An 11805-nucleotide genomic window follows, 5' to 3' on the forward strand; every position below is an offset into this window, starting at 1 on the left:
ATAAAGCGCCTTTCCCCAGATCTTAGAGGACTCAAAGCGCTGTAATTTCGCTGCAATGGTGAATCATCACAATCAGATCGCATCAACTAGGTTGCTGCCGCCGACCGGCGCACACCTATCCGCATTTAGATTGTAACATCCACCAATTATCTGTGCAGCTCCCCAAATTCCATTGGGTGAAGGAAGTTTTGATAACCAAACAACTAATCACCGATTTTTTGCGATACAGGAAGAAGCGGAGATCCCGGAGAAAACCTGCGAGAGCGAGCATGGAATCAGGATAAACCAAGTGCACGTGAGTCCTTGGGCCGCGCCGGGGCTTGAACCCGGGACCTCAGTGGTGCAAAGCGAGGGAATTACCGGTGCGCTAATTTCTCTGTTAGTTTATGTTTATAACTAAAAGGACATTCAATAGATTGCACTGGACCCAATGATTCAACAGAGGAGGTTATAACAGCTCCACTTCAAGCAGACTTTCTAGGGGTCCATTATTCCAAGGGATAAGTGATCCAACAAGTTTTTTTGTGTAAAATGTTTTGTATTTGCTGTTTTCAGTATTCACCCAGGCACTTATTTCTAGGGGGCACTTATTAAATAAGGAAGAATACACCTTTTACAACTCAGGCCATAACAACGTAGCTTTTTAAAAAATAGTAAGTCCAGTATTTTGATGTAATCCCTAACTTCATATACTACAACTGGATGACTGAAAACATTAATCAATTTCAGGCCATAACACTTTCCTGTGATTTTATTTACAATTTTTGTGTTATTTCCTGTATCAAAATGATTGGTATCCGATTACGGTAATTACAATACAATTACAAGGGTGTGTATTCTTTCCAGGATCTGTCACTATGGTCTATACCCCTTTTTTAACAGACACATGTCACATACAAAGGTTTGCACATTTATGTTTCACGAAATAAGAATTTCGAGCAACATTATGAGTATGGTGAATAATTAATGAATACATGTCCATGCGGTATAAGTGGGAGATATAGGTAAATTTTGTCTCTTACACAAAAGTTCTATTCTAGCATCTGTAATACTTACTGCTCAACTTTTTCTTATCAAATGTAAACCACACAGGGTTACTAGTCACATATTCATCAAGAAACTCAGAACTAAAACCACAGAGTTCAGGAAAATAACTACCAGGTTCTATATCCTCCTCCTGACTATAAGCAGGATAAAAAACAATTCCTACTCCTCGTTGAATTCCAAATATTTTGTCCCCCAAATGAAAATTGCTTCCTTCATCTTGTTTTCCTAAAGTCATTTGCATGGTGCCATCAATGTTTGATTTGAGAATCACAAGGCTGACATACAGGTAATGATCTGACATAGCGTTCTCCTTCAAGATCTGGTACAACTGGTCATTGTAGACAAATAGGAATGGGTCTCCTGAATCCCCCAATTCGTCTCTTCGTCCAATATCTAATAACAATAATAATAATAACAGTTAATGTGGCTGTGCACTCTAGACATTGTTTCTTTTGAGAAATTGAAAGTAAATCCAGACTTGTAAACCCCAACTGCATTTTTTTATGGATTTTACTTCACTCATGTGTGCAATTTAAAGGTGGGTATTCATGATTGACGGCCTCGCCCACTTTACCTCATCAAAATGCAGATTTTGGTGTCAGGTGTCAGCTCATATTTTTCTTATTAACATATTGAAATTAGGCGTTCCTAATCAAAGAAATCATCAAAAAATTGTAAAATTAGTCTCGACTCTGGTATACCACAGTTGAGACTTATTAGACAGTGTTTTGATGATATACTCTGAGTTGGAACTTCTAATTTCAATATGGTAGAGAAAAATAGGGTCATTCATTTGAAATCAATATATTACATGATCATGATTTTCATTAATAAAAACACTGTAGACTACCAATATCAAGCTGTATAAATGTCAGTAATTCCATATTAAGGAATTAGTCACATTTACAAAAAAAACATTTACATGTTCTTTTTGCATGAATGTTTGAAAGGGATGACATTTTATGTTATACGTAAGTTTTAAAGAATTTGATTTTCCAAATATATCAAGTCATCAAAAGGGGGTGTTTTTAAAGTTCACAGACAAACATGAATACCCATGGATGCACGGAGTGCGGGGGCCGGGATATGACACTGAAACAAGAAACAATATGATGCTTTTTCACAGATTCTGACTGTGGCCTACATACTATCCTTTAGAGCATCCTAGAAGATGTGGCTGCAGAAGCATTAACATTTAGGTGGGGACGAGCATATTTTGCTCAGGTTTTATTGGGACTTTTTTGTGCGCAAGTTTGCAATTTTACCCTATTTGGGCCCAGTGAGTTGAGCAGTGTTTTTCATACTGGAAATCCAAATGTACAGGGCAACATTTTTCTGTTATTATTTTAAAGGGGGATACACCACCTTGCAACAATTTAGGGTGTGTGTTCCCCCACCTATGCCTAGAAGCCAGTCCACCTTTCCATTCAATAGATACAGCATATGGTTGTGGTATAGATGGATATTGCAAAAACAGTATGCAGGCATAAATAAGGTTTTGAAATACTAAGAAAATCCAAAAACACTTACCATTTACTTGCCAGGTGTCTGTCTCTGGGTCATACATCATCAGGTCTTCTAATAGGTAGTAAGAATCTTCATCTTCTTCGTCTTCATCTCTGTCTTCCATTCGCATTACACTGCTCACAAAGATCTTTCCTTCAAATACTACTGATGAAATACTGAGCACATTTACAAAACTGCCTGGTGATTTCATGTCTTCCCACTTCACCCCATTTATGTCATAGCGCTCCATCATTAGTTTTGGCCTATTGGTAAACATACCTCTTCTAATTGTGCCAATTGCATATATGTAACCTTCTAAAGAGACCAGTGTGGTTTTGTTCAAACATTTGGACATTGATGGCAACTGGAGCCACTTGTTGTCTCCAGCTTGGTAACTGTAGAATTCCTTTTTGCTTTCTCCTCCCATGGCATACAGGATACCATCTACAACAACCATTGAGTACTTGGCACTTTTACAAGGTAGTGGAGTCAATTTATCCAAAGCAATCCAGTCTTCATTATTAACAGCATAAAAATGAAAATCCCCACGATTTGATACAATTGGTGCCTGTTTTTATCAAAAGAAATAACATTATTAGTGATTTAGTGTTTTTCACTTACAAACAAAACTGCAGGGTGTTATATTCTTTAAACCTTCCGAATTCATATTTCGTCACTTTCCTCCATCTCATCAGCAGTGTAGCCAGCCATTGTGTGGGGGGAAGCATAAAGCCAAATTTTGTACCCATTTGTGAATTTTTCATCCCATATTCAGTAATGATATTTTACTCTTTGCTTCACACATTTTAGCCTTTCTGCAGGGTAAAATTTGCTCCCTGGCTACACCACTGGCTGAAGTGAATAAAAATATTCTAGTGCTGCCAACGTGGCTGCCAGTCCAGACCGAGGGTGAAAAACAGCAAAACCTGGCAATGTTTTGACAAATTATTACATGGTTGTAACTTTTTCTAACCCAAACGGTCCAGTCTGTTGATGATGTAAGTCACTCATCATTTGGTTTCCACGAATTTTTAGACAGAATAGGGAAAGTAGCCCAATTCAATTTTTCTCTTTAGGGCTCTGGCAGCAACATTTGCACAGTATTTTTGGTGGGACATGAGAACACATCAGACATATCAAATTACATTCTGAATACGAGGAATGTCTTTCTGATATCAAATATTTTTGATTTTTTGAAATTTGTGATGTAAGACAACTTTTATGGCAAATTATTAAAAATTGATATTTTTGACATTTAACAGTCCTCAAAGTAAAATTTATCAATCTAATAATATTTACTTAAAGTGTATGCAGCTGGGAGGAAAAGCCAACGATCATTTGAAAATTTTGACCTCATCTAGCATTTATTATCACATTTTTATCCAACATTAATGATTTATTGTCAACCATACCGTAATAGTACTCCTTGTTGCAGCAATTTCTGGGTTCTCAATTGCTAGGATATCTCTAGGTTTCTTGGATGCTTGCACCTGAAGCACATGGTTAACCAAGTCTAAACACTCTGGGATGCCGAGTATTTCTGGAGTAACAAGCTCTTTGATATCTTCTGAAGCAACAAGTCCAAGACGAACTTTCTGTAGAAGTTGGTGTGAGTGTTTCTTACGGTTTTCCCAGTCATGTTTCAGCCAGTTGATTACCAACTCTAGCACCTGTGATTGATAGTTCATACAAGCATACATGTGTAATAAGTAAAATATGCTCCAAAATCATTTCAAATACTAGTACTTTTACTGCATACAATAGCCATTATCAAGCACATGATGATGTTAATCACTGGAGTGACTAACTGTATAACTGAGTGAGTGCTTGACAACAATTTAGAATGCCAAGTTTGGGGAGAGGTGCACATAACTCCTGTGATAACCCCAACAGCAAAACTTCACTTTAATTTTTCAAAACAAATTGCATTGACGTGTATTTTGGTGCAGTAATGCAACTGAAACTTGCAGCTCATATAAGAAGAACACTGATTCTAAACATACATTATATTATTAGTCCCAGTAACTGAGACCTGACAGCATTATCATTTACATTGGGTATTACAGTGGAAGCATGCCATTATCAATCTTAGGCCAGCTGGACCCACAAACAGCGTTCGAAATAGGGCCGGTCAGCCGGCCATTGGCCTGTAACTTTTTGACCTGGCCGGTAACTTTTCTGACTGGCATCTAGTTCCTATATAAATCCGTAAAATAATTTAGGCTAATTATTTGTCCATTTGTTTGGTTAAAAAAAAATCAATTAAAATGAAAATACAAAAAAAAAAAAGAGTTTTCCAGCTGAAGATGGTCTTTTATGAAAATCTATAAATGTTACTTATAACTAAAAAGTAAATCAAACATATCCTCTAAATTGAACATGTATCCTACTAGTACTCCTGATGATATAATATTCATATTAATATGGGAGCTCTTGTGTCAGGTGTTTTGCAACACATTAAGGCCTAACTACTTACTTGTTTTTCATCATCTTCACTTCCTAGGTTCTCCTGAGATAGGAAAGCTTGCAGTGAAGTCATACTTGCATTCTCTAGAAATACATCCAAGGACTTCAAACCTTCCACATGATCCTCAAAGTACTTCAGCGAAGCCTCGTGAAGATGTTGCAGGTCCTTGTGTTCCTCAGCAAGCGACATGACCCTACAAACATCACCTATAGACAGTTCAGGATTACATTTGGCCGTGAACAGTAATTGTCGAATAGTGGAAGAGCAGATTTCCACAAATTTTGTAAACTGCATATAGCACGCCATCTCAAGCACTTCATAGATGCAAGCAGATACCTGAGAAATCATTACTTTACCAGTGTATGCAAAGTTGAGCAATATCTCAAAGGCTGCTGCACTGCCATCTATCTTGATCTTCTTGTCTGAACTTTCTCTAAATCCAGATGTAAACATTGCCAGAAAATAGTCGCCAGTAGCTGCAAGAACAGTTTTATGTGCATGGAAAGATTTCCCACCCACACTGATGATGACATCACACAACTGATTTTGCTCTCGCAGGTTGTTCAAGCCCTTTAAAAGTTCTTCTGGGAACGTCCAACTGGACTCCATATTGCGGGTAGTAGACAGTTTTGGTGTGTTGTTCTAGTTGGCTGTTTAATCACATACTAAAAATGAAAAAGAAAAATATAGCACTTCCCTTAACAAATTACAAGTTACATCAAGAAGATTCTATCACACAGATCTAGTTCAAATGTTTAGGGGTATATTGCAATTATGTGTACTCCTGGGGCACTGTACAAATTATAATGGAGGGCAAAGGATTTTTGTCACACAAAATATACATTATGTGGAGGCGCTGTATTTAGCATTAGCTTTGGATATTTAATTATTTTCCTTATTTTCCACTACACTTTATACGCAGTGAAAAATCAATAAAATAATCAAATGTCCAAAGCTAAGGGTGCCTCCATTATTTTGTGGCATTTTGATGATACAAAAAAAGGGGTCATTGTGTAGCTGCACCTAAAAAAAGTGGGTCACTTCAAAAAACGGGGCCTATTGACAGGCACATACTGTCACTTCTAAAGTTGAGACTTGCCCCTGGAATGTAGCATACAGGGTGTCCCAGAATGATTCATACCAAGAAAGATGGAATTTTTTAGGTATGAACGGCATTTCTATTGGTCATATTGTTTTGCATTTAAGTGCTACATATACTAGTATTTAGCTTTCTCAGATTTTTAAAACTTTAAAAATTGGACGTTTCTAGTAGAAGTTAGAGAGGATTGCGTAAAAATGGTGAATTACAAGTTTTGACAAAGCATTCTATTTTGAAAATCTGTAAAATTACTAACTGTTCAGCACAAATTAATGTTATGCAGTATATTGCTGTGTCTTATTCTTACTTCTACTAAATTGTCGATATCTATCGTTTATTTATGATGTTACGAAGCAATCATTGTATGGAATAAAGGATTTGCTACGCTTGAGTGACCTATTCTTTCTTTGGCGGCAGTTTTGAAGACAATTATTGAGGTGTGTGAGTTTCATCATTTGAAATGCTGGCAGAGATGGATTTTTCATAAAAGTATAGGGAAGGTTCGTCCTTAGTGTCACAGCATGCATTTATGTCCATTATGTAAATGAGATGTTCAATGTTTGCATGCGATCTCAAAGATGTGGCAGTTATAATACGTATATGCAGGCTTGTTTTTGTGGCAGCATAATTTCTCTGTTTCAAAATCAAATAGCAAGATTAGCCCTTACACAGGTATGTTTATGCTGCCACATCTTCTGATCAGTTGTTTGGCTCAAAAATAAAAGGGGATATATCTGATTTTATGGCAAAGAAATGCTAATCTATTTTGTATGAAAATGTTATAAATATGGCTTTAAGCATGATTGCCAGTTTTTACGTGCCCACTGATAGCCGGTCACCGAATCAACTATTCACACACCGGATTTATTTGTCAACCTCACAGTCAATTAATTTATGTCAACATGTCCTTTTTTGAGATCGCATGCAAACATTGAACATCTCATTTACATAATAATGAACTCATGTCTGTGAGCCCATTTTAATGGCCATTATCTTATTTACATAATGGTTTTGACCTCAAGTCATGAGTGGTGATTCAATGTTTAATTGGCCTATATTCCTCTAAATATTTTGCCGTAAAGTCCTATGGTGGAGGGCTTTTTTGTTGTGTAGTCCTACAAAGGTGGGGTGACTAAAAAGTAGCCTGTTGGTACATGTTTTACCGTACAGTCCTATGGTGTAGGGTTTTTTATTTTTTAATTTTGTTGTCCTAATTTGATTGCTCTCCTTGGTCTCTTCATCATTTAGGTAACTTCCAACGGTTACGGTTCGCTATCTCTAAGGACCGCTATCTCTAAGGTTCGCTATCCCTAAGGTTCGTTATCACTAATTACGAAAAAGGTCCACTATACCTAAGGTTCGATATCACTAATTTTGAAAAAGGTTCGGTATTCCTAAGGTTCAATATCACTAATTTTAATTCTATTACCTCCACGACCCATTATTCAAAATCGCGCACTGTGATTTGTTGAAATGCGTCACGTGAGAGCCCATTATTCTGCAATAATGGGTCGAGCGCCGTAACACATTCTACGCTTGGTTACGCGTGCAATAGTTGTCACTTACGCGCACGGCTCTACCTTGAAGTAAACAACTTAAAATATTTGTGCCAAAAAATGATATTTTCTCTTTAATTCGCACTATTTTCTGGTAATAGAATAGAAATAAATGGTGCAGCATTATCCTTTGCACACGCAAATAATGTGTCCTCGGCAGTAAAAGCGTTTAAATAATGGGTTCGGCTGCGCCTCACCCATTATTTACGTTTTTACTGCCTCGGACACATTATTTGGGAGTAAAGGATAAAGCATTACCCTTTATTTCTTAAATTAGGTTCGCTATCTCTAATTTTAAATAAGGTCCGCTATCACTAATTTATTGAAGGTTAGCTATCGCTAAACATTTTTTAAACAGGTTTATTTTTGGGTTTTGGGTTTTGGTTTTGGTAAAAACGTTTTAATAACATTAAATGTCGGGTTAAATAAAGGCTATGAAAACGTTTTGTATGGAAACACACTACATAAATATTTTTAAATCATTTTTTGCCAAATATTTTGTCACCAAATGTCCCAAATGATGATGTTCGAGAATATTTGCAGTAAGTTATCAAAAAATGTTTTTGAATGTTATGAAAAAGTTTTATTCCCTTATACCCTTTATAAACATTTGTAACCTGACATTTAAACATTTTCTGGCAACCTTTTTCTAACCATTTGCAAATGATGTCGAAAACTCGAAAACATTTTGTGTTTGCTGGGATAGGCCTAATTGAACATAATTCAAAATTGAATAACACAATATAACAATAATATTGCAAAACTATAATACTAATAAATATGTATTTAGGCCTACTCAAAAGACGCATTCCTATTTGTATTAAGAATTATTAAAGTGCTTAGTTTTAACCAAATAAAAAATCACAAAGTGCATTTTAATGTAACATGTTTCTGCTAAAATGAATTGGTATTGTTTATTTTATTAAGGGGGTACTACACCCCTCACCCCTGCCTAATTTTGTGCCTATTTTTGCATTTTTCTCAAAAATTATAGCGCATTGGGGACAAGTAAGATATGTACATGTATATTATAGGGCACAGTGTAATTTACCCATTACCAACTTCAAAGTAATGCGCCATATTGCCTTAGCTCCAAAGCTGCAGCACCCATATTTATCCAACAGTCAAATATGTTGAAAAATCACTCATGAACTTTCATGTTCATTTATTTTTCAGGTTCAAATAATTGTTAAATTATTCAAATGCTTATATTTACCCCATAACGTATTTGATATTAAACATTGACTTTGTTTTATATTTTACACCCTGCTACGATTGGTACACTCAGTCAGCAGTACTAGTGTTTATGCATGCAGGTCGCTATTAATAGAATCCATGCGTGCATAGCTGACCCTGTTCCACACACACACACACACAGCGGCCATGCGAAAGATGGATTTTTAATGTCACAAAAAACAAAAGATCCGCCAAATTTGCGAAGGATCCGCCTCACAAGCTTCAGCGCATTCAACGCTACGATAATACACAATGTTAATTTGAGTTAGGCATTGACATTCATGATTACAAAAATTAAATATCTGCAATTAAAAACTTGTGTTTTTGAACGATTTTGAATTTTATCAATGAAAATGCAGCGATAGACGTCATTGGGTTAACGATTTTCCAACTGCTGATTGGTTGATTGCGTTACTGTCAGTGATCCGTGCATGCACGGTACGGTCCGTACGGAATGATTTTTCGTATGGGTAAAATACACTGTGTAGGGGCAAGGTCTACAACTACTGCGATGGAAATTTTATTTCAGTGCAGACAACAGTTGTGGAGTAACAGTCAAAAATGAGGTGAGGGAAAACCAATATTTGATCAATAAATCAATAACTACTTACTTTGAGTTGCTGCATTTTCAGTACAGCAGTTGTAGTCCTTGCCCTATAATATACATATCTTACTTGTCACCAATGTGCTATAAATTATAATATATTTTGACAAAAAATGCAAAAATAGGCACAAAATTGGCCAATGGGTGTAGTACCCCCTTAAATCATTACACATACTTTCGTCTTAGGTTTTCAAGTTAGGCCTACATTTTATGACAAGCCATAGTCATGCTGTTCGAGTGTTCGTGCGGATATTATAATGTAACGTTACGAATTCATTTAGGCCTATGATAAAAAAATTGTTTAATTTCTTTTTAAATAAAAGAAATGTTATATACCGGACGGTACCTTATATTCTTATAATATCAATCATTATTTAGTTTATATAATTTTTATTATTGTTTTTTTTTAATCGTAATCATAAGAATAAGTAAGAAGTCATGACATCCTGCCGCTGAATCCAGATACCTGGCTGTGGCTGAATCACCTCGTAAAGTATCAAAGCGTGCCGCCATAGCTTAATTCCATGATCTTGATCCTATTTTTATCGAAAGATTCGAGCCAGGTATACCAACTTGGTGTGGGGAACAAGACAAAGACAAGATAAAACTAATGCAGTATGTAAACCATGAGTGTACACTGTTGCTGCACTAGTAAAAATCCTAAACCACAGGGGTAGTAGACAAACTTAAACAAAAATACAACCAACGTTTCGAGCAGATAAGGCGCATGAAAGTCGATTCCGAGTTTATCGCCCCCCGCCCGCATCACTTTTTGGAAACCAAAAATACCCGTGTCAAATTTTCAAAAATGCCAAAATAATTCATTATTTTCAAATTATCAGTGTTTTCACCAGTTTTAGCAATTGGAAACATATATTTTTGTTTGTAGAACATATAAATTCATAACTTGGAAGCAAAACCAGGCTCTTTTTCTAGTCCCTGCCCATATAAAAACATGTTTATAACTCACACGTATCTGTCGTATGAGTTATTTGGCTTTTAAAAATCAACATGCATTAGGTCAATAATGAAATCTGCTGAAATAATGAAAAATGAAAAAGTCACCTCATCAACATGGGCAAAAAAGGGACGATAAACTCGGAATTGACTTTCATGGGCCTAAACTGCCCTTCCTCAGGGACAGACAACAAAAATATTGTCCGTTGGAGGCACCATTACCTACAATGTAGGTTAGGCTACATTGTACTTTGCCTATTTTTATCGATTTACACTTATCACTAACTGGATTAAGTATTGGACACAATAGGTGAAGTATTCCTTCCTTCCTTCTATAATATACATGTACATGCTTACCTCAACAGTACTTTGAGTATCATCGAACGGGCTTTACGAGTTTACGTGCAGTTTTTTTTACCTATGCACGATCCTGGAACCTAGGATAGATGAGTGTATTTTTGAAGTACAGTCAACAGAACCGGGATGATCCCCTGCTCTTTATGAATAGGGCCTAGCCTGTGACGTTCTTTAATGTGCTAAATAAATGTGAGACAATATGCATGTACGTACACGGGACCGACAGCTTTGATTGACAAGGTTACCCCTACCTGCTTGTACTTTAGCCCTAACCCTAATTCCAACCTTCGCCCTAACCCTAAGCTAACTAAACCCTAACATACACCAACTAATTTAGATCACCTAAAAACCGAGGATGATTGCCTGCCGTTTTTGTGTGAAAGCAAATTGTAACTGTAAGCTTTACGATACCAGATCATATAAGGTTAGGTCTTTCTTGTAATCTATGTACTTACACAAGTTACAGCATAAGCCCTAACAACATAAGCCGTACATGTGTCATATGCTGAGCAAGTTCGACTGAGAAGGTGTCAATTCAAAGTTTAATCAATTTTATTAAAATGCAACAATAATACTTACCCGGGTATGCTTCGAAATTTTTCCTGTTTGAACAATTTGTAGGTAGTGACAGCCCGTCACACTACAGGCGCACACCACAATGAAGGATGCACACAGGCAAACTCTACACCCAATGTCAGTCAGGAGGGTGAAAGTGCATAGGAACAATGCCAAAAACTACGTCACGCCGGTCACGCTATTGTTCGACTCAGAGGATGTTTAAAGACATTCCCACAACCCAATGGGGTTTCTGACCTTGTATGTCTGGCTTTTGTACACATGGTACAGTTGATCATCTCAATGAGATGATGGCGCCGTGACCGCAGCACTGGAAATTTGGCTGTCCGGAAAAAATTAAATTTTCCTATGGAATTATGGAAACTCCACTTTTCCCTGGACTCGGACAACTTAACCAGGT

General features: G+C 36.6%; 1 protein-coding gene across 2 annotated transcripts; it reads right to left on the reverse strand.

The window, feature by feature from the left end:
- Window positions 1-242: 242 nt before the first annotated feature.
- Window positions 243-11449, reverse strand: LOC140156031 (kelch-like protein 38). Of its 2 annotated transcripts, none has more exons than XM_072179137.1 (5): window positions 11409-11449; window positions 5030-5685; window positions 3966-4223; window positions 2578-3121; window positions 243-1440 (listed from the first exon to the last, which is right to left on the reverse strand). In XM_072179137.1, exons 2-5 carry the CDS (start codon window positions 5627-5629, stop codon window positions 1037-1039), a joined length of 1806 nt encoding a protein of 601 aa, XP_072035238.1. In that variant the 5' UTR covers window positions 5630-5685; window positions 11409-11449; the 3' UTR covers window positions 243-1036. The 2 variants fall into 2 exon arrangements, with proteins under 2 accessions (XP_072035238.1, XP_072035239.1); XM_072179138.1 differs by lacking the exon at window positions 11409-11449 and adding an exon at window positions 11285-11367.
- Window positions 11450-11805: the final 356 nt, after the last annotated feature.

This window comes from Amphiura filiformis, chromosome 6, assembly GCF_039555335.1.
Source record: "Amphiura filiformis chromosome 6, Afil_fr2py, whole genome shotgun sequence".
Taxonomy (NCBI): domain Eukaryota; kingdom Metazoa; phylum Echinodermata; class Ophiuroidea; order Amphilepidida; family Amphiuridae; genus Amphiura; species Amphiura filiformis.

Coding starts and splice junctions, on each gene's coding strand:
- LOC140156031 (XM_072179137.1), bottom strand. CDS start 5,629: ATGGAGTCCAGTTGGACGTTCCCAGAAGAACTTTTAAAGGGCTTGAAC. Junction 4,224..5,029: donor GTGAAGATGATGAAAAACAA/GTAAGTAGTTAG, acceptor TATCAATCACAG/GTGCTAGAGTTGGTAATCAA. Junction 1,441..2,577: donor AGACACCTGGCAAGTAAATG/GTAAGTGTTTTT, acceptor TATTGTTATTAG/ATATTGGACGAAGAGACGAA.